Below are 20,292 nucleotides of genomic sequence, written 5' to 3'. Positions count from 1 at the left end.
ATGTCATACAAGTCGGCCGGTCGAATATAACAGTGGCAAATGCCCTGGCGTTTTGTAAAAGCAAAAGTGGGTAAAGTCTCTGAATTTACAATACACGCGGTCTTAGACCTTCAGCTGTTGAGATTGTAAACTAACATGATATTCTGATGAATCAGCTCATTTCGAAAAAGATGTGTATATGCTGATACAAGTTTACTTCAAGATGTCTTGATGTTATTGAGCGCAGGGAGTAAAATTAAAACTTTGTTTCTTTTGCAAGTTTGGAAAGTGGCGGGTGGATATCAATTAGGCACGTATGGGACAACTTTTGTTGAGAAATATTCACAGTGTATTAAAATTAATCAATTATGATTCAGTCGATTTTTGAAACGGATAATACGATGTGATGAAGGGATATAGAGTCTGTACATTAAAGTTACAAGTGACTCATGACTCGTTTAAACCCTGTTTATTTATATGAATATTATAGTGATGACAGTATTCATTGAACATCATAGTTGTTAATTACAATAGTGTAAATTATTGTCTATAAATTAAAAAAGAACTTCTTATAAATGTATTTGCAATAGTGTAAACTATTGTCTATAAATTAAAAAGAACTTCTTATAAATGTATTTGCAATGAGGTGATTATAAAAGTATTAAGTAAAATAAAATTGAATTCGCATAGACTGTCGAATGTGAATCACTCTATCCATTCAAATCTATAATAGTTGCTTTCATATAACAAAATCTCTATTAATTGCACAAGAGCTATATTTGTTGAAGTGAATGTAACACATAAATTCTGCACCGTATAGAACAAAGACAAGAAAGAATATGGCCATTAAATTGATGAATGTATGTCGTAGCAGATCATTTAAGCGTTTAAAACAGTGTCTGGATAATTTTGTGAGTACCTTGAGAGCCTTGTGTGAAATGATAACTCTGAGCCCAATTAGCTCTTGTCATTAAATATTACATATGGCATTATAAATTCATTTAAAAAATAACACGATTTAAATTAATTTGGGATAATAGGATCTTTTGCTTGTCCAAATTCACTGACGTTTTAGATGCCTTATGGGTGAAAGTTCCATATTACAAATTACCAATAAAAACAAGTGAGTTGCAGAAAAAGAAAAATGAACTTAAATTTAATAATTATATCAGCAAACATTACTATAATATCATATTCTCCCAAATAAATTCCAATCTTGTTAAATGCATTTTGTATGCAATTCGTCTGAACTTTGCATGTAGGATGATGAACTCAAATGGTCAAAAATATCTATAACACTAATTTGACAACAATCACAAAATTAACGCTCGAGTGCCATGTATGCTCCTTCGAGGCTTCGTTTCGTAAATGTATTCTCATCCTATGTCAAAGTCCAACTATTAATAAAGCAAAATGGCACTTTCCCTGTACTAAATATAATAACTGGTAATGATGTAATGGTGATTGAAACATATTGTTTGAAGAACTTACAGTGCTGTAATACGTTTGTAAAAAGAAAGAAAAAAAATGTTAACCTCATCCATTCCTTGTGTTTGTTTTTGTGCGCGCACTCATACTAAATTTTATTCGCTGACACGGTTCCATGTATCTAAACTGCCTATTTTCAAATAATAAAGGTGCCATTGAAGGTTTTAGTTGTCGAATATCTGTATTTCTTTCAAGATGCAGAATACCATAATCCTAATTTTACTATAACTTATTGTTCTTGTAATAACAAAGTAATACATGCATAAAAGTCAGATTCTTAAAATTAGTTTTGCTAGTTTTGTGGGCGAGCAAAACAACACCGCACATGCATTTTTTTTATCAGATATTTAATAGATATAAATAAACGGATCTCGTTATTCTCGATTTACACCATTATCATAGAAAAAAATCATATCCCATACAATTTGTAAAACACAAAATAAGATATATGTAGATGTTAATGCTGACATCGTTAGACTATTGCATTGGTACATTTGAAGAGGATGTATCATAAAGTAAGAATTTCCCCTCCCCATGGGATTGAACTCACTAACTTCCAATTCACAACTTAAAGAATAGGCTCGTAGGAATGCACTCACCCCTAGGTTTAGACAATGTTTTGGAAATAAAATTCTACAATCGCATTCAACGAATTATTCAATTGTAGAATTTACTATCTCTATTTTATGGTCGTGGCACTGATTTGTTGTACATTTCTCATTAATAATAATGTCGCTGCATCCCATTTTACTTTCAAACACGATGTAAGGATTGAAATATACTTTCTGTTAAATTGTGCAATTGTCTAATCTTATGTTCGTCACTTTTGATGACAAAGACTTAGAACAATTCAGATAAATATCAGATTCTCAGTTAATGCTTTTGTACACCTTCCATTATAAAGGTAAAAGTAGTTTAGTGAATACTGAAAGTCTCATATACATGAGTTATGTGAAAATGTCCCACTAAATGAAGGAGTATGATAGAACTTGATTGACAACGCGATTGACATAGTGGTTTCTGATATCAATCCTGCCAAGGTAAAAGTCCAACATTCGAAAAAGACTGCAGTATAAAACAGAATCTCTGCCGTTAAACCCCTTTAGCCGTTAATAACACTTTCACAAATCTGTACCAGTGCACGTCGGTGTTTGATCACTCGTGATTATTCAGCGCCCTCCCCAATAATTGTTATGCTATTCCTTAAAAAAGATAACAATTGATTGGAATGATACACACAACACGAAATTATTTATTTTTCTGATTATGTGACACATTTTTAAAATACAAAATGCACTCATAACATCCAGTTGAGAAAACCCTAGCGCCCCGCCCCAATCGATGCATTCACTTGTAACGCTCGGTACATTTGCTTGTCGCGACAAATTTAGATGTCATGAAGAGATTTGCAACATTACGACTAAGTTTTGTACTTCTTATTGCGTTATTCAAGTACGTGATACTATTTATGTTTGCATCTTAGGAGGCACCCAAAACCAAACGGCTATGTGGGTACTCAAACCCTTTCGTTTGAAGACGTTGACGGTATCCAGGGGAATTTGGAATGACACTATTCTGAGACTGAATTCATCGTTCATTAACTCAGAGTTTGCCTGTAGTCACATTCGGGAACGCTGTAACGTTCTTTATGAATGACATGCAAAATGAATTAAATATCATGATATATTCTATCATTCTACAATTCATTAACTATATCAGATTTGTATGCAGGTGTTATCAGTCTGTACATGCCCATCAATATAAGTCGATTTGAACGCAAGTATGATACGTATCTATCTAATGAAACGATCGATCGATCGATCAACTTAGCTGGGTATCAACCATTGTACGAGGGGCGGACAAGTATGACACTTTGTATAATATAAACCAACAGCGGTTATACACAGACTACACTTATAACACATGAATTAAATTAAAAATAATTGTACAACCTGTCGCATGCTGGCTCACATGCAGTTCCGGGTAGTATAATGTTCTGATAAATGTAACTTTTGGTATATATGCAATCATACAATACAAAAAAGAAAAAAATATGCACCCTTAGTTTCTATGGTATTAAACAATACCTTGATGACAGTGTTTAAGATAGAAAGCGCCTCGGAGACTTTCAAACTTCTACGAACTTTTACAATACATTTTTGGTCTACCGCTTGTGATGCTAAATTTGAAGCTCATAGAGTAAATAAAGCTTTCATTGTCTTATTTTTGTGAAACTCGAAAAATTAAATTTTCCCATTGACTTAAAACAGGGATGAACGCCATTTTGAATTTCATGTGTCGGTAAATATGGGGACATTTGTCTCTACTACCTGAATTTTGCACGGTAATGTTTATTCTTTATACCGAAAGGAAATGGTTTAAGGTTTCATTGGGGACAATTCAGTATAAGCTTAAGGCTTTCTATTTCGAGGCGCGTACCGCCTTAAACGTTTGAAGCAGATATATAACATCTTTCCAACTTACATGTTACATAATTTTCTCTCGGTATGAAAATAACATATATTGTTAGAAAAAATAGAAGTATGGATAAATATGACTATGAGTGCAATTTTCCTCTACGTCGCTCCTCCGTTCCTCCTCATTGCTGAAATAAAAACCACTACCACGGCCAGGTTAATAAATTCTACTATTTCTCCCGCCGATTTGCGCCCGGGGTATTGGATAGTCTCGCTCTGGAATAGGCAAACTTCCGCTGAACGAGTATTGCTTCGAGCCTTCCTTTTCAAGATCTCGCTCATGGCGGCTCTGAAATGAGAAACCATATCGACATCAATTTACATTCGTTGATACATCAAAATACGATATTGAGCTAAAATTCCCTGCACCAGCTACAGGGGAAATCTTCCCTTTTAAATATACTGAAGTACATGTCATTACTGATATCCTAGATATACATATCCGTTTATTATACTGATCTACGGATATCATACATTGAAAGCCAATAACACGATTGGAACTGATTTGGGATAATTGGATCTTTATATTTTTCAAATTTCTCAAAAATGTTAGGTGCCCTATAGCTGAATGTTGCGATATTACAAATTACTCATAAAAACAAGTATGTAACTTATAAAGAAAAGCAGATGAGGTTACATTTACATATTATATCGACATTACTTCACCATCCAATTATCCCAAATTAGTTCCAATCGTGTTCAATTAGCCGCAACTTCTGATTGTTTTTTCAGCAGCGGAAGGAATTCAGATTTTTGTAGTGTTCCTGAAATATCGAGATGGCAATTTGCAAACTGGTCAAGAAAATGTTGCGGGTGATTTCCATAATTATCGTTTATGTGGTGAATTTTAATACTGGCTACATGTAGAATTAAATTACAGACAAAAAAGGTTGCATTTTATGCACAATGCGTTGTTTTCACGGGGTAACACTTTGTGATTAAGCATACTTTAGAGCCGTAATAGCTGCGAATGTGTAATAAACCGAGCTAAAATATCCTTAGTTTTCCAAGAGATTTCTTTGAATAAGACCCATTAAACACTGAAATAGTGTATAACACTGTCATAATTTTCGAAAAGTGGCATGTAGATTCAAACATTTTAACATCATTTTAGATTTCCCGCCATTTTCAAAAGTTAATCATAGGATATAGAAAATAAAGATTACAACAACAAAATGTTGGCCATCAAGTGTTTTGCATTCAAGTAAATGGCATCATGCTTGTACGATCACGATGTGTATGTGCAGGAAATACTGTTTTTTGTACTTTCCGTGGGGCGCCATTTTATGAGTGCGGCACCCGTTTATTATTCAGCCTGTTACAAAAACGAGTAGGCATGGTCCAAATCAGCGAGCAGTGATACTTCATTACACGAGATTAAGTTAGCACATTTTAAAACATGAACCATAAAATTCGCAGCTATTGAGGCTGTAATGATAAGTCTGACAGGCGTCTATTACCTTTCTACCTTTGATATTCAACCTTTCAGCCTCCTCGCCTGTCGCAATGTATGGAGTAAAGAATCCCTTGTCACCGTAGTCGAGGTTCGCTCCTACACCAGGTCCATCTGAGGGACGCCGTTGTTCGGATCGTCTTGCTTTGCTTATTGGTCGGCTTTCCTTGTCAGTCTGTCCCTGGCGGGAAATTCAATCACAATAACGATTTCCTTAAACAGGCAAACAATGCCCTTTTCTTTACAGATACTTCTCCTGTTCTGCATAAATATTGCAAAGGTTTTCTCTCAAGACAGATATTCAATGGAAGTAATTGCATTACGCTTACTGTTGATTAAAATGGTGCATTATCTTTTTTTTGTCAAAAATACGCTTGTTCTTGCAATACAGATTTGTTTTAGTGAAAGACACTGTTATGTCGATTGTCTCACTGAGATAGCTGTATCATTGAACTCACGGCACATATATATCAGGACACCCATTCGTTTTCTATGCATTAAACAACAAGATGTCAAAATATCCGAACAGCTAGGTCTGCTGCACAAACCAGGTGGGACCATGTGACCCTATGAACGACCCCATGAATGAAGTTACTACTGGCATTTTTGCATCTGATAACAGCCAAATTCAATACGAAAGTAAATGCATTTTTAAGCAAAAAGCCAAACGTGGTCAGTGCGCATTACTTAGAAGCCTTCGCGTCAGCATCTATTTTTCTCTTTCTATGTAGCTGAGATCAACAATTGAAATGACGTATCAAAGAAGAAAATTTGTTAGCTTCACATAAACTATTCCCAACTCAAATGGCCAAAATTCATTACATATATGACAAAATATCTATTAACTATGTGTTTTTAAAAACACGATTGGAACTAATTTGAGATAATTGGATGGTGAAGTAGTGTTAGTCTAATCTGCAAATGTAAGCTCATCTGATTTTCTCTTTTCTGCAATACACTTGGTTTTATGAGTAAATTTGTAATTATTGCAACATTCAGCTTTAGAGCACTTAACACTGTTAGAAATTTGAACAATATAAAGATCCAATTATCCCAAATTAGTTCCAATCGTTTTAAAAGATGACTTACGGCCCAGAATTGAAAAAAAAACTAAAATAAATGTGCATCGCCTGCCCCATTTTTAAAGACGCAATGACCAGAAACAATACTTTTTTTCTTTTTGGCCTTATTTGAATATGACGACTTTGGAGAAAGAACAACAAAAAAGAACAGTTATAGATACATTTTGTTGTGGTGCGTATATCATATTCTTCTGAAGATGGCTTATCTTCTTGTCATCTGAATCTTCTGTGGCTTCACTTTCCGTGCCAGACATTCTGTCGATACCTTGACTGCCGATCCAGTGGTAGAAGGGGCCCTCTGATTCGACGATGGGATGTACTGGCATCTTGGTTCTGTCCGCTCTGCGATGCCTGCGGATGATACAACAGTACACAACTGCGAACACCACGAGGGCAACGGACAGAATTCCACAGATTAAACCGAGGGTGATTGCCATTATCCTGAAGTGTGATCGGTCTGTTCGTAAAGAATAAAGATATAAACATAATTATCATCATCATCCTACTAAAGGACAACACAGTTTATCACGACAACTGCAACAACAACAACAACAACAGCATCATCATCAGCAGCAACAACAAAAACAAGAACATCCCACCACCATCATCATTATAATCTTCCCCATTATTGCTGTGATAAAATTAAACAACATTAAAAATTTTGCCCGAATTTTACATGTCTAGAGTGTTTATCCCTTCAAGTGACATCATCATCTTTCAGGGTGACAGAAAATTGTACATCATCAGCGCCACCACTACCAAAACCACCACCAAAACCACCACCACCACCACCATCATCATCATTTTCATCATCATCATCATCATCATCATCATCATCATCATCATTGATGCAACCTGCCAAACCAAAACAAAAAACGACCGTACACTTTACTCCTATTGGATTGTTATATATCTGTTAACCTTGACAATATTAAAACCAACATTCTTTAATTTGCAATGTCTTGAATCAACGACAGTCATCGAAGTCCTACCTTCTTCTTCGCATTGGCGCCCTGGGCGTTCGTCGGGATCTGCAGATGAATCGTCAAAACCGCTCTTACACTGGCAAGTGAAGCTACTCTCCATCGATTCGCACAGCGCATCTAAAGAGCAATCATTACCGCTTGGCCGAGTGCATGGGTTGTCCTCGTCAGCTGAAAATAAAGCGAATGACGGCGAGGGTAATTAAAGTCTTTGTTTTATGTTAACCCAACATTTAGGAAGGTAGATGGTTAAAAACAACTGTAAAAATTAACACGCGCAAGTTTTATATTTGCTTGCTTGTTCCCATGTATCATGAACGCCCATCTCTTCCAACTCCATATTTTGACTACAACGTGAATCCTGCAAGCATCATTTTCATGATTTGCATGATAAATCTAAAACGCCTGCATGCTAATGCAGGCATTTTTGACTCATTTTAAAGCACTCCAACTTCTTTAGAACCGTATTTCTTAATAAGAAGATACAGTATTTGTTCTAGAAAGACAGACCAGCAGTTTCGATTCTTTATAATATTGGGACATAACGGCACGAACATTATTATTGATCGGATGACGAACTCCCTCGGCAGCCTGTTAAGACCAAAGACTTCATCTCGTTCATGTATTTCTGACCGAAGATAAAAAAATTAATGCGAATAAACTGATACATTGGGATAATTTCGCGCATACACAATGAAGTTATTCTACGCGGGGTGTATGAGACTATTTTCAGTGTGTGAAAACAAGACCAGTATGTTTCACACACGCGTAAGAACGTGTCGATATTTATACATCCACAATGTTTATATGTGAATCATTGGGGCCCGTCGCTTGCCTGACTAAAACGAAATGGTCGTTTACGCCTTATTGCTTACCAAATGCTTCAATACAATCGGGGACTACAGTGAGAGACTCCATTTGTTCCTCAGCCACTGCTTTGGTGAGGACATTCTCGACCTCAGTTTTGGTCGGTGCAGATGTCGGATCGAAATATAGTAGCATCTCGACGCCCAGACTACCAGAATAGAAGAAGGAAATGTGAACTCCGAAATATATAACCGTAAAATTCTGCTTCAGCACCAAGCTGACCTGAAAAGAATGTCAAAGATACTTATTAAAAAAGTATGATCACGTTGTTTGTCCTATCTGCTTATTTTTTCCAGTTGAAAAACTTTGACGAATCATGTCAATAATATAGTATACTGCCTCCTAAAATTGACACTGTCATTAACATTTTATGTGCTTCTCTTGTGCCAATAAACGAAAACGATTACACAGAATACTTCATCTCGATAACAAAATTCCTGTACATACTTGTGCGTGCATTAATCTCTCTACAGAAAGACTGAGTCTAAGTGGTGATGTTTGCATCATCCCATCTGGCTGTGTTCTGGTCTCTCATTTCTGAGGTCTTTCAATTGGTATTTGATTAGCCTAGCTTGTATAGAGGACGATACGCAAAACAAGTTTATGGAAGAAAGATATGACTTCAAGTTCACTTAAAACTTACTGCATTTTCCACTGTAGCCCACACAACTTTGTATTGATCGGAATACGGATTAATATATTCATCGTCGTATGTTACCCTCAGACCTCGGACCTTCAAAAGAGCCATCTTCAATCGAATTATCGCCGCAGCTGCAACAGAATAAATAGCTTCCATTAATCATCATTCTTGATTTCAATCAATTCAGTTCTGTTCAATTCAATTCAATTCAATATTAAATTATTAATCCCAAAAACTGAACTGAGCAATTGAGTAGGTGACTGTCAAATACACAAAATTCATGACAAATACCAGTACAAGACACAAAAGCACTAATGACTTGCACATCACTTAAAATACTCCCTACGTTATGAATAAACGAACTTTAGCATTGGCAAAGCAATAAGCGTTCCCTGTCCCGCATTTCACGTACATCTACGCATCCGCTCAGTTATAAAATGGGACCTTTTCAATGGCTTATAAAAATTGAAGATTTGACGTGAACTTACCTCGACACGTTCCTCTCACATCGAAGAATCCTGGCTTGCAAGCGCATGTGTATCCTCTTGGTCTGTCAAGACATATCCTGTCAGATGGGCAGGGAGACGTTGCAGTTGCACATTCGTCGACGCCTGTATGTAAAACAAAAAATAGATACCGTTAGGCCTGGTTTTCTCCCTTCATACCAATGAAAAGTCTAGTAAAGATAACCATGTACTGTCACACTGTTTCAGACTAAGTAAGCACTAAATTTTCACGATCATAACTGGACAGGTCGTCCTTGTCTTACAAGCACAACAAGCCGCTGTTAGTTAATTAGACACGCAATGAAAACCCTTCTTTAGACCTCTGATAGTCATTGAATTGTGTAACAACAAGTTCGTCTTTGCAGGTGCTATAAATTTTGAAACATCTTGAAGGCGGTTTATATGCCAGTGGTTGGTCTGATTGTACGTTGGTTCATATCATGTATTGTTGTATAAGTAATGAGTGAAACCATTGTTGTACCCATAATTATGAAACTCAGATAAAAGAGCAGAGTCTTACCAATCATTGAAATCAATGTATGTTAATAAATAACGATGTACTTTTTCAAGGTTACAGAATTACACGATTCGAATGAAGGTTCGATCATATCATACAGTTTTTTGCCCATATGCTTAAAAATACTGTGATACGAGATAGCAACCATCTATATGTCTTTCAAAAAAACACATTTCAGATGCTTCATTTGAGTCACTTTGCATCACCTGTTTCATTATTACAGTTTCAATAGATTGAAAACGTCTTATACATCTAATAATAAACGGCCTACATGTGGCATCAATTGACCGACTAGGGTGTCTCAAAATGTTGATGCTGAAGGCACGATATTGTAATAATATGCGAAGTTACATTATAGTTTCGTGGATCCTCAAGAGACATGTCCTGCAATGAATTTTGCTAATGTGTAATTTATTTAAATGAGTTTCCGCCAGAAAATGACTTATTCGTCATGGTTCAAACACATTTTTCCGGATAGTACAAGTTGTTGTACAAGAAGGGTAGTATATCTTGATACTCGGTATTACAAAGTGTTAATAATGTTTGTTTTACTAGAATGTACTGACATGTTTAGTTGATAAAGAGAGATTATCCACCAATCTACCAGTTTGTCATTCCTTCAAGAAAACATTTAAATCGGGCATAATCAGGTCTGAAACAGGTTGCGGTTAAAAAGTGCAAAAGTGGTTGCTACCATTCAAAACTCCAGTCTTTAGCCATTTTTTGCACATCACTTCCTCAGAGTTTGTCTACTCTTGGACAAATGTTTATCTTTGCACATGGATCATAGAAATATTCTATTGTTAAGACTTGGTCTATCTAAATAGTTTCAGAACAGAAAATTTAGGCTTTGAATCAATAAATGACTAGCAAATTTAAAGGAGAAAGATATTAAAAAACTACAATTATTTTATATTTAGGATACTGAAGTGAAACTGTGGTAATGCAATAGGCTCTATAAAAAAGTAGGTAGACCAAGACAATGAAGTGACTCCTTAGGTCAGCCTGTGGATGCTTTAGGTGTTTAAAACTCACCAAGTACGCCAGTTGTAGATGCCATTCTTGTAGTATATGGACCACTTGTTGCAGCTGTGGTTCTATCCCTTGTTGTCCTTCTTGTAGTAATTTGACGAGTAGTCGTACCTGCAGGTCCGTCGGTGGTTGTAACTTGTATTGTACCAGCCGTACTTCCTTCTGTTCCTGCCGTACTTTGACTTGCTGTCGAAGCTGAAATTCCGGTTAGGGTGGCCACTCTGGTAGTACCTTCTTCAGTCGTGTCTGCTGTTGCAAGTCTTGTAGTAGCCAGACTGGCTGTATCAGCTACAGTACCTCTTGTGGGTGCCATTTTTGACGTACCAGCTACAGTAATACCCGTGCTTGTAGTTCTTGCAGTCCCTTGACTAGCTGCCACACTTGTAGATCTGTCAGAAGTTGTTACTTTGGTTCTACTAGCTGAAGTTCTGCCCGTGGTTGCCATTCTTGTAGTCTCTTCACCAGCTGTCTCAGTTGTAGTTCTGTCAATAGTTGCCACTCTGGCAGTGCTAGCTAAAGTTCTATCTGTGGTGGCCATTCTTGTTGTCCTTTGACCAGCAGTGATTGTTGTAGTTTTGTCAGAGGTTGCCAATCTGGTAGTACTAGCTGAAGTTTTATCTGTGCTTGATGACCTTGTAGACCTTTGACTAGATGGTACAGTTGCAGTTGTGTCAGAAGTTGTCACTCTGGTAGTACCAGCTGACGTTCTATCTGTGCTTGACGGCCTTGTAGTCCTTTGACTAGATGGTACAGTTGCAGTTGTGTCAGAAGTTGTCACTCTGGTAGTACCAGCTGACGTTCTATCTGTGCTTGACGGCCTTGTAGTCCTTTGACTAGATGGTACAGTTGCAGTTGTGTCAGAAGTTGTCACTCTGGTAGTACCAGCTGACGTTCTATCTGTGCTTGACGGCCTTGTAGTCCTTTGACTAGATGGTACAGTTGCAGTTGTGTCAGAAGTTGTCACTCTGGTAGTACCAGCTGACGTTCTTTCTGTGCTTGACGGCTTGTAGTCCTTTGACTAGATGGTACAGTTGCAGTTGTGTCAGAAGTTGTCACTCTGGTAGTACCAGCTGACGTTCTATCTGTGCTTGATGACCTTGTAGTCCTTTGACTAGATGGTACAGTTGCAGTTGTGTCAGAAGTTGTCACTCTGGCAGTACCAGCTGACGTTCTATCTGTGCTTGATGACCTTGTAGACCTTTGACTAGATGGTACAGTTGCAGTTGTGTCAGAAGTTGTCACTCTGGCAGTACCAGCTGACGTTCTATCTGTGCTTGACGGCCTTGTAGTCCTTTGACTAGATGGTACAGTTGCAGTTCCTTCACTTGTTGTAGCAGTTGCAGTTGTGTCCGAAGTTGTCACTCTGGTAGTACCAGCTAACGTTCTATCTATACTTGATGGCCTTGTAGTCCTTTGACTAAATGGTACAGTTGCAGTTGTGTCCGAAGTTGCCAATCTGGTAGTACCAGCAGAAGCTCTATCTGTGGTCGCCACGTTTGTAGAACTTTCACCAGCTATCATAGTTGTAGTTCTGTCAGGGGTTGCCAATCTGGCAGTGGCAGCTGCAGTTCTATCCATGGTTGTCATTCGTGAAGTTCCTTGACCTGCTGCCGGGGTCGTACTTCTGTCAGCTGTGGCAAATCTGGTGGTAACATCAGCTGTTCTTTCCGTTGTTGCTGGTATAGTAGTATCTCTACCACCAGTCACAGATAATGTATTGTCTATTGTTGATTCTGAAGATGATGTTGACGCTGTAATTCCTGTCGGTGTCAATAGTGGCGTACTTGGATGGATTGGTGTAGATGCTGGACCTCTGGTATTTGTATCTGAAACTGAAATGATAATTTGTAATACCAACAATTAGTCTGAACTAAAATTGAACGCTGTAAACATAACATAACATCATGAAATCTTCTTCATACATATTTATATATACTTGCTTATTGTCTGCCAGGCCAGTAAAAATTAAGAAAAATTAAGACATGCATGAAATGAATGGTTTCTTACGACTTTCTTAAACTTGCAAAATATCATCAGTATCTGTAAAATTTTCACTTGTTGACAGGTATGCAAAGCTGCATTACCTTGCGAGGTCTCAATTCTTGTGGTCCTTGCGGTGACAATATCCATTGATGTTGTTGGTCTGGATGTACTCTTTGTTGTCGTTGGACCAGCAGTTGCTAGAGAAAGTAGTGAAAAGAATGTAAACGGATGGTGGAATAGTCAAGCTAGAATTATGTTAGATAGAAAGAAATTCTATACAAAAGTACAAGGTATCATAATTGTACAACATTTTGTGTCTCACAAACAAAATCCTACACAAGACAGAAGCATTTTTTATGAATAAGTCCACTTAATGACAAAGTGAATTTGATATTTCAGTGGTTAACATATATTACAAATTAAAAGGATTTCCAATAGACAGATATAACTTACTTGTGAAGTCATCATCTTCTATCGTTATGAATGTAGTAGAAGGGTCCACAAGGAAAGTTCCATCACTTGGATTACTCAAACTGATGAGGAAGAATCTGTTGGGCTCACCAACAGTCTCATCGTCTACGATGGTAATATTGATATCCTGGACAGTGATTTGATCAGGAAAGAGCAATGTACCCGACTTTGAGAGAAAATGCTCGGGAGACGTTGCAAGGAGTTCCTGAGTACCAAAATCGACACTCACATCACCATCTGCTCCGCCAATACGGTGAACTGGAATTGATATTACGTTGATACCTTCTTGGAATGTATACGATTGCTCTGTAAATGTGAAGTTACCTGGAACTGGATACAAAAATAAAAGGTACCTATATCAGTACATTTGTAATAATTTAGAGTTCATTTTAAACATATCCACTATGCTACAAAGTCAGGAAGAACCCAGACTCATTCGCATTGTCCAGTCTCCGTATTCATTTTGCAAATGTCCTCCCTTGATGTGAGTGGATATGCTGTTACTCTTGACTTTATGTCGACAGAGTGCATAGCCCAAAGTTTTCTGAGGCTCCCCGTTGCCTACAAATGTGGGTAATACATGTACTATCACCATGACTGGATGATATTATATATTAAATCTACTAGCATATTGATGGTGCAAATACTGCGATCTGATTGGTCGAGACACGAAAAGAACCGTTGTATATTGGCGATATACCAAGGCTGGCATACACGCGAGCTCTCAGCTTGAGCAAAAATCCGTTTATGACGTTCAACGCCAGAATTTCAATATACTGTTATGATATAATAGCAATAAATCACACCCAGCGATGGTATACCACTCGATTTTGACCAGTTCACGACATATATGCACGAGCGATAGCGAGTGCATGTATGAAGTGAACTGGTCAAAATCGAGTATATCGCCAATATACCATGGTTGTTATCGCGTCTCGACCAATCACATCTCAGTATTTGCGCCATCAATATACTGGTTTGATATACCACTGGATTTTGAACAGTTCACTTTATATATGCACTCGCTATCGCTCGAGCGTTAAACTAGGCTAAATAATGGTGAAGCTTGTTAAGTGTTCAGACAAGCTTTTCTGTTTTGACTAATGCCTTTTCTTTTTCAAGTATTGGCGATTTTACCGTTGGTCGGTTTGTTAGTTTTTCTAGTTAATTAGACTGTTACTGTATCTTTCTTTTAATTTTGAATGTTAGAAAGTCATGTCCTTGACTTCAATCTATGTATTCACATTATGTTATGTTGTTGCAGTAACTTTATATCAAGGTCAAGGAGGGTTAACGTACGTTTATTGAGTATATGTCATTGTCATTGATAGTTCGGTGCAATACATTTATGCTAGGCTTTTGCAGGTTTCAAAGGATATAATAGGGATAATTCAAGAATTGTCCCCACATTTTCATCAAAAACCACTATTCAGACATTCTCGAATGAAATAAGAGCTTGCAACAAGTATACATGTACTAATATGCCAATTTTGAGATGTGCTGATATTAATTGGAAAAGTACATTTAATATCATTTTACAGCTGCGACTATAACCTATGGTGTCTCGCCGTACAGTAAGTTTCGCTATTCTATGATGCCGGGTCTAATAACATAAGCGTTGAGTACAGTAACTTTTGGTGTTAATAGCCGCCATTTGACCTTTGACCTCATATAAAAGCCTTAGTTTAACACAGGAAAGACAAGATAAGATTTAAAAAACTCTAATTCAAAAATATACAGCTTAAGATATGTACGCCATACAGTAAATAACAGTCAGTCAATAAACATGTGAATTAACGTGAAGTTAAGCAGCTGCACTACAACTTTCAGTAAGACTTATCTGTTCATTTAGCAGATACGCTGAACTCATTCGTAATATTCTAGCAGCCACGCGGCATAGTGTTTCACTGGGCTTTCTTAAGACGCTATAATTTTGACTTCCTTGTAAAAATGGACCAAAAATTGGATTAGTGGTTATTCACAAATACGGGATTATGTCCGAAATCATCGTACAGTAAAAGTGTTGTCCGAGATGTGTAGCCGATGGCTATTATACCTCCGCTGGACGATGTTCGAGTATATATTTTATTTCAAATAAGATAAATTTAAAGCCTGATGGGGTTATTGGCTTGTTTCACAACATGATCCAGCATCGATTAATGATAAATAAAGGTTACCCTTTAGGGGTAATACCCAATCACGAAGACTTGCAAATCTGCAGTCATTTTATTGAAGGTTACAAACTTAAAGATAAAAAGCAACCCTTTCACGCTTATTTAAGTTATCTTCCTTATATACCATCACTAACAGTATGAGATTAAATTAGGAATTCTGGCAATATAACAGATCTAGAACGAATGCAGAATCGGTTGGACAGAAAGAAAATCTATCACACATTCTATACTAAAAGCCACTGTTTCAAATATATATGTCAGTGTGTGATGATTACATTTCAAGATCAGTAATTTGAATCAATGTGGAATTCACTTGCACAACTTTTGTTCTATCACGGTCTTGACATAAAACCCAGAAAACTTACTTGCAACAGTGACAACAAACGCGCATGTGCCTTGGTTGCCGGAGTTATCCGTGGCAACGTAGCTCACCCGTGTTTCACCAGCTGGAAACTCGAATCCAGGTAGGTACGTGCTCGTCAGGTTAGGCGAGATACCGGAATTGTCAGTTGCAGTAGGTTCAGCCCACGTAACAGAAGCTGTACTTTGTCCCGGAGCAACGTTAACGATAGTGTCGTTGGGGCAGTTTGTAATTTCGGGTTTTTCATTATCTGGAAAGGAATGTGAAATGATCTTAGGTACTAGGTAAATATGAAAACAGAAATATATTGCTGTAAAGTTATGCATAAGTGTGAGTGTAATTTACAATTGCTTATGTTAACGATGCGAGATTTGTTTGTTTTACAGAATAATAGAAAGTATAAATTGTGGTTTGCGTAGATATTTTACATTCAAAAAACTTTTGAACATCACATTTCGTACATTATATCGATATACAGACTGTGGATTGCCAGGGACAATTTGCGTATTTTTGGTGTGTCATAAAAATTCAAGCGCGAACTCAAAGCTGATGCAAAGAGATTACAATTAGATGTTTATATTCAAAGGAATCTGAACATTGTTCAACCTTGAGTTAAACTTTTATGGTAAAGGTTTCCTGTAACAAAGGCATATAACTATACATTAGGTGCCTGTATCTCTTACTGCTACTATTATTATCAAGGGATCTATACTAGTTTAATTTGCAAATGGCGTGTACACGTCTCCGTTGATTCTTTATGCTGTAGCATGTAGCTACTTTTGGCGAGACATCACCGTCTGTGCTAGACACTTACTAATCAAGAATATTCCAAATAATGGGTTCTTGCTCCTAATATATACCGTCACGTCCCCATTGATTCGATATGCTGTAGCATGTAGTCACTTTTGACGAGACATCACCATCTGTGCTAGACACTTACTAATCAAGAATATTCCAAATAATGGGTTCTTGCTCCTAATATATACCTTTTCGGCATATATTATTATCACGTTGATAGATGTGATACGTGTGTTACACCCGTCCTTTTGCCTTTATCGTTAAAATGTGACCACGTATTTGGCGTGATGTGCTCACACTTATCGACACACTGACACCATTTGCAGCCTGCATGTCAGTCTTTCAATTGTTTTGAGATACTTGAAGTGTTTTTTGTGTTTTTTACCGTACAGGTCATTTGTTTGTGATTTGCAAACGTCAAACATGTAAGAATATGTCTGAGACAAAATATTTTTGACTTCAAATCGATAAGTTATATAAATTTTGCAGGCCGCATGGTTCTTGTTTGCATAACTGATTTAAGTCTCACGGAGAAATGCAAGTCTGTTCCTGGAACCGAATCCCCTATTTACTCATTTTCAAACGATGATGGTATCAATTTTTTGTTGTTAAACAGCACATCAATCACCCTTTCCACCAATTTAAAGTGGTAATTTCGATTAAAACCTTCTGAAACGAAACGGCTGTTAAGTAAATAATTAATTATGATAGTCATATGTTTTTTAATAGAAAAGTATTTGATAATAATTGAAATGTGAAGAATATTTTTGATAACTAATACAAACTTAATCCCCTTGAATAAACAAGCTGACCATGACATCTTAGTGATCACTTTGTGTGTGCTAAAAGGCCACACCTGAAATTGCCTAAAACTTTTCCTTTAAGGTAGAACGATCCTCGGGGAGATATTAGGACTTTTACAATTCTTTCTGATATACCTCTTGTTGGGGTTCAATTTAAAGCTCTTGTTGTAAGAAAACTTTTAACACTGGTTTAGTTTTTCAAAAATCGAAAATTTCATTTTTTCTCCATAGAGTTAACACAGGGATGGCAGCCATTTTGAATTTTAAATATCGATAAATCTTTGGTTATTTGTTTCTCTAGTACAACAATTTGCATGTTGACCCCCGATTTTTATTCTTGATTTAGTAAGAGAATGGCTGAAAGTTTCATTAAGGAAAGTTTTGGCAAAAGTTTAAGTCTTTCACTTTCGGGGTGCATATTACCTCAACTCGTGCTGTACATCACTTAAAGTGCTCATCAAGTCATATCTTTTGAAAAAACTGTTACCGAAGCGAACTGAAACTATTACTTTACTGTTTATTAGAATAACAAACAACGAAGAGTTTTGCTGCAGGCATATGGCTTCGACTGTGTCACTTATTCTGCAGGTCTACCCTTGTGTTTAAAATTGTTCCAGAAGCTGTGGGTTTAATTCACATGACATGAGCTCGTCTGGTCTCGATACGATATGTATGTTTTCCGGATACTTTGATAATTTAACCATATATGCTTAGAATGCGAAAAGAACCTTTTGAAGAAAATACGTGAATATCGTACCTTGAACAATCACGACGAAATCGCAATTTGCTTGGTTTCCGTAGGGGTCAGTGGCCGTGTAAGTGACACTTGTACTTCCGAGTACAAATGAACCAGGCTGGTGGGAAGCCACTAACGAAACATAACCATTGGAATTGTCAGAAGCCGATGGTTCGGTCCAAGAAACATTTACCGAATCTGACCCTAGTTCTGCGTCAACAGTGACGCTTGTAGGACAGCTTGCAAAAACAGGTTGTTCCAAGTCTGTAAAATAAGGATTGTTTTAATTGAAATACATTCATTCAATTACTGGAACAAAAAAAAACTCCGCAGAATATCGGCAAAATGATAAAGTCACGGAATCAAATTCTGATTACGAAAATCCCCCTTTCAACTTTCACACAGATAAGTGACTGCTCTATGAAATGGCGAGTATATTGATCACATTCGACATTAATTAAAGGTTGCTAATTAATATTAATGAAAGTAAAAGCGAAAATTCCAAAAGCCGCAACGTTTTTATCTTTACGTTAAAGGTAATACTCAATTATGATTCTTGAGGAAGCGGGAATAACCTTATCATAATTGTTTATTTAACAGTCACTGCGCAAGCGTGCATGTTTTGTAAAAGAGTAATTCGTACTTATCACATTTCTTTGACTCTTTGACTCTTTGACTCAAAATGTCGTGAACAAAAGAAATACCGAAGAAGGGCACTCAGATTAGATTTTGGCGCCGATTTTCAACTGTCAAAGATAGGATACTCACCTACTACAGTAATGGTAAACGTGCATTCGGCTTGATTCCCGCTGTTGTCTGTAGCTGTGTAAACGACGGTCGTATTTCCAATAGGGAAGGGCATCGGTTGATGTGTGGTATTTACTGTCGCCACTCCCGAATTGTCAGTTGCAGAGGGAGGCGTCCATGCAACATTTGCAGAATCCATTCCTTGGTCGGTTTCCACGGTCGTGTCATTGGGACAGCCCGTAAACACTGGTGGTTCGGTATCCACAAAATCTGCAGAAATACATTTCAGTGTTTACTACCCCTCAGAGAGATAGCATGTCGTAACAACTTCAAGGTTAAATAAGCGCTCTCCGAGTACTTAGTTTCTGAAAGACTCCATATAGCGAAAACATATGTCGCATCACTCGGCCTGTGTTCCTCAGCCAATCAGGCCGAGTGATGGAATGAAATCATTTTACACCTTCTCAAAGTAAAGCTGCAGATCTTTGTCTATTGTCGTGTTGCTTTACTAAAACAATGGGTTCGTAAAATGTCATAAATCAAGGATTGAACTAACTTGTCTCACATTTGGCAAGGTTAAAGTAATATACCTTTGACAATGACTACGAAATCACATCGTTCTTGGTTTCCGGAGGGGTCTGTGGCCGTGTAAGTGACATTCATACTTCCAATTTGGAACGATGAACCAGGCCGATGCGAAGACACTGACGAAACGTTTTCACGTGAATTATCAGAAACCGTTGGTTCCGTCCAGGAAACATTTACCGAAGTTGATCCCTGTTCTGTGTAAGCAGTGATGTCTCCAGGACAACTTCCAAACACAGGTTGTTCTAAATCTGTGAAGTAAAAATTATTAAAATTTTCAAGAAGATGATAAAGAGACAATTGAAACAAATCACTTTTCAGTGTTTTACAAAGTACTTTTGCAGAAACGTGATTACAGAAACGGAAAATTACAAATATTGCATATCTGTCTCCGGCAAAAATATGTCGGCCATGTTTCAATCTTAAATGGCCAGGGAATCGATCATTAACCAGGGTTGTCAGTCAGTGATCGTATCACAAATTGATGTGGCATGGAATACGTTCCCTCGAAGTAAAATTTAAATGTTTAACCCCACTCTATAGGATATTCAAAATAGGATAATATTATAGCAGTATCAAACTATTTTTAAAATGGTTTTGTGAACAGTCA

General features: G+C 37.2%; 2 protein-coding genes across 2 annotated transcripts in view; both read right to left on the bottom strand.

Annotated features, from left to right (window-relative positions):
• Positions 1 to 610: 610 nt before the first annotated feature.
• On the bottom strand, positions 611 to 11,984 carry LOC139116941 (uncharacterized). Its single transcript, XM_070679676.1, has 8 exons — positions 11,028 to 11,984; positions 9,458 to 9,580; positions 8,973 to 9,100; positions 8,338 to 8,551; positions 7,472 to 7,633; positions 6,641 to 6,936; positions 5,405 to 5,578; positions 611 to 4,233 (listed from the first exon to the last, which is right to left on the bottom strand). Exons 1-8 carry the CDS (start codon positions 11,560 to 11,562, stop codon positions 4,102 to 4,104), a joined length of 1,764 nt encoding a protein of 587 aa, XP_070535777.1. The 5' UTR covers positions 11,563 to 11,984; the 3' UTR covers positions 611 to 4,101.
• LOC139117624 (hyalin-like) overlaps positions 11,984 to 20,292 on the bottom strand; it is a 26,274-nt gene continuing 17,965 nt past the window's right edge. Inside the window, exons 16-22 of the mRNA XM_070680866.1 lie at positions 19,688 to 19,933; positions 19,119 to 19,367; positions 18,372 to 18,614; positions 16,018 to 16,263; positions 13,461 to 13,808; positions 13,109 to 13,204; positions 11,984 to 12,856 (exon numbers count right to left, since the gene is read on the bottom strand). Of these exons, the coding sequence (XP_070536967.1) occupies positions 11,985 to 12,856; positions 13,109 to 13,204; positions 13,461 to 13,808; positions 16,018 to 16,263; positions 18,372 to 18,614; positions 19,119 to 19,367; positions 19,688 to 19,933 (2,300 nt within the window). The 3' untranslated portion in view covers position 11,984. The remainder of the gene's footprint in view (positions 12,857 to 13,108; positions 13,205 to 13,460; positions 13,809 to 16,017; positions 16,264 to 18,371; positions 18,615 to 19,118; positions 19,368 to 19,687; positions 19,934 to 20,292) is intronic.

This window comes from Ptychodera flava, chromosome 18 (genome assembly GCF_041260155.1).
Source record: "Ptychodera flava strain L36383 chromosome 18, AS_Pfla_20210202, whole genome shotgun sequence".
NCBI classification, from domain to species: Eukaryota; Metazoa; Hemichordata; class Enteropneusta; family Ptychoderidae; genus Ptychodera; species Ptychodera flava.
This window is presented reverse-complemented; position numbering and strand designations above follow the sequence as displayed.

What these genes read in the sequence shown, in the direction of transcription:
- LOC139116941 (XM_070679676.1), bottom strand. Translation starts at nt 11,562, where the DNA reads ATGGCCACCACAGATAGAACTTTAGCTAGCACTGCCAGAGTGGCAACT. An exon ending in GGGCTACAGTGGAAAATGCA is followed by an intron (nt 8,552 to 8,972) that starts GTAAGTTTTAAG and finishes CATTCTTTTCAG; the next exon opens with GTCAGCTTGGTGCTGAAGCA. An exon ending in TATACGCACCACAACAAAAT is followed by an intron (nt 5,579 to 6,640) that starts GTATCTATAACT and finishes ATTTCCCGCCAG; the next exon opens with GGACAGACTGACAAGGAAAG.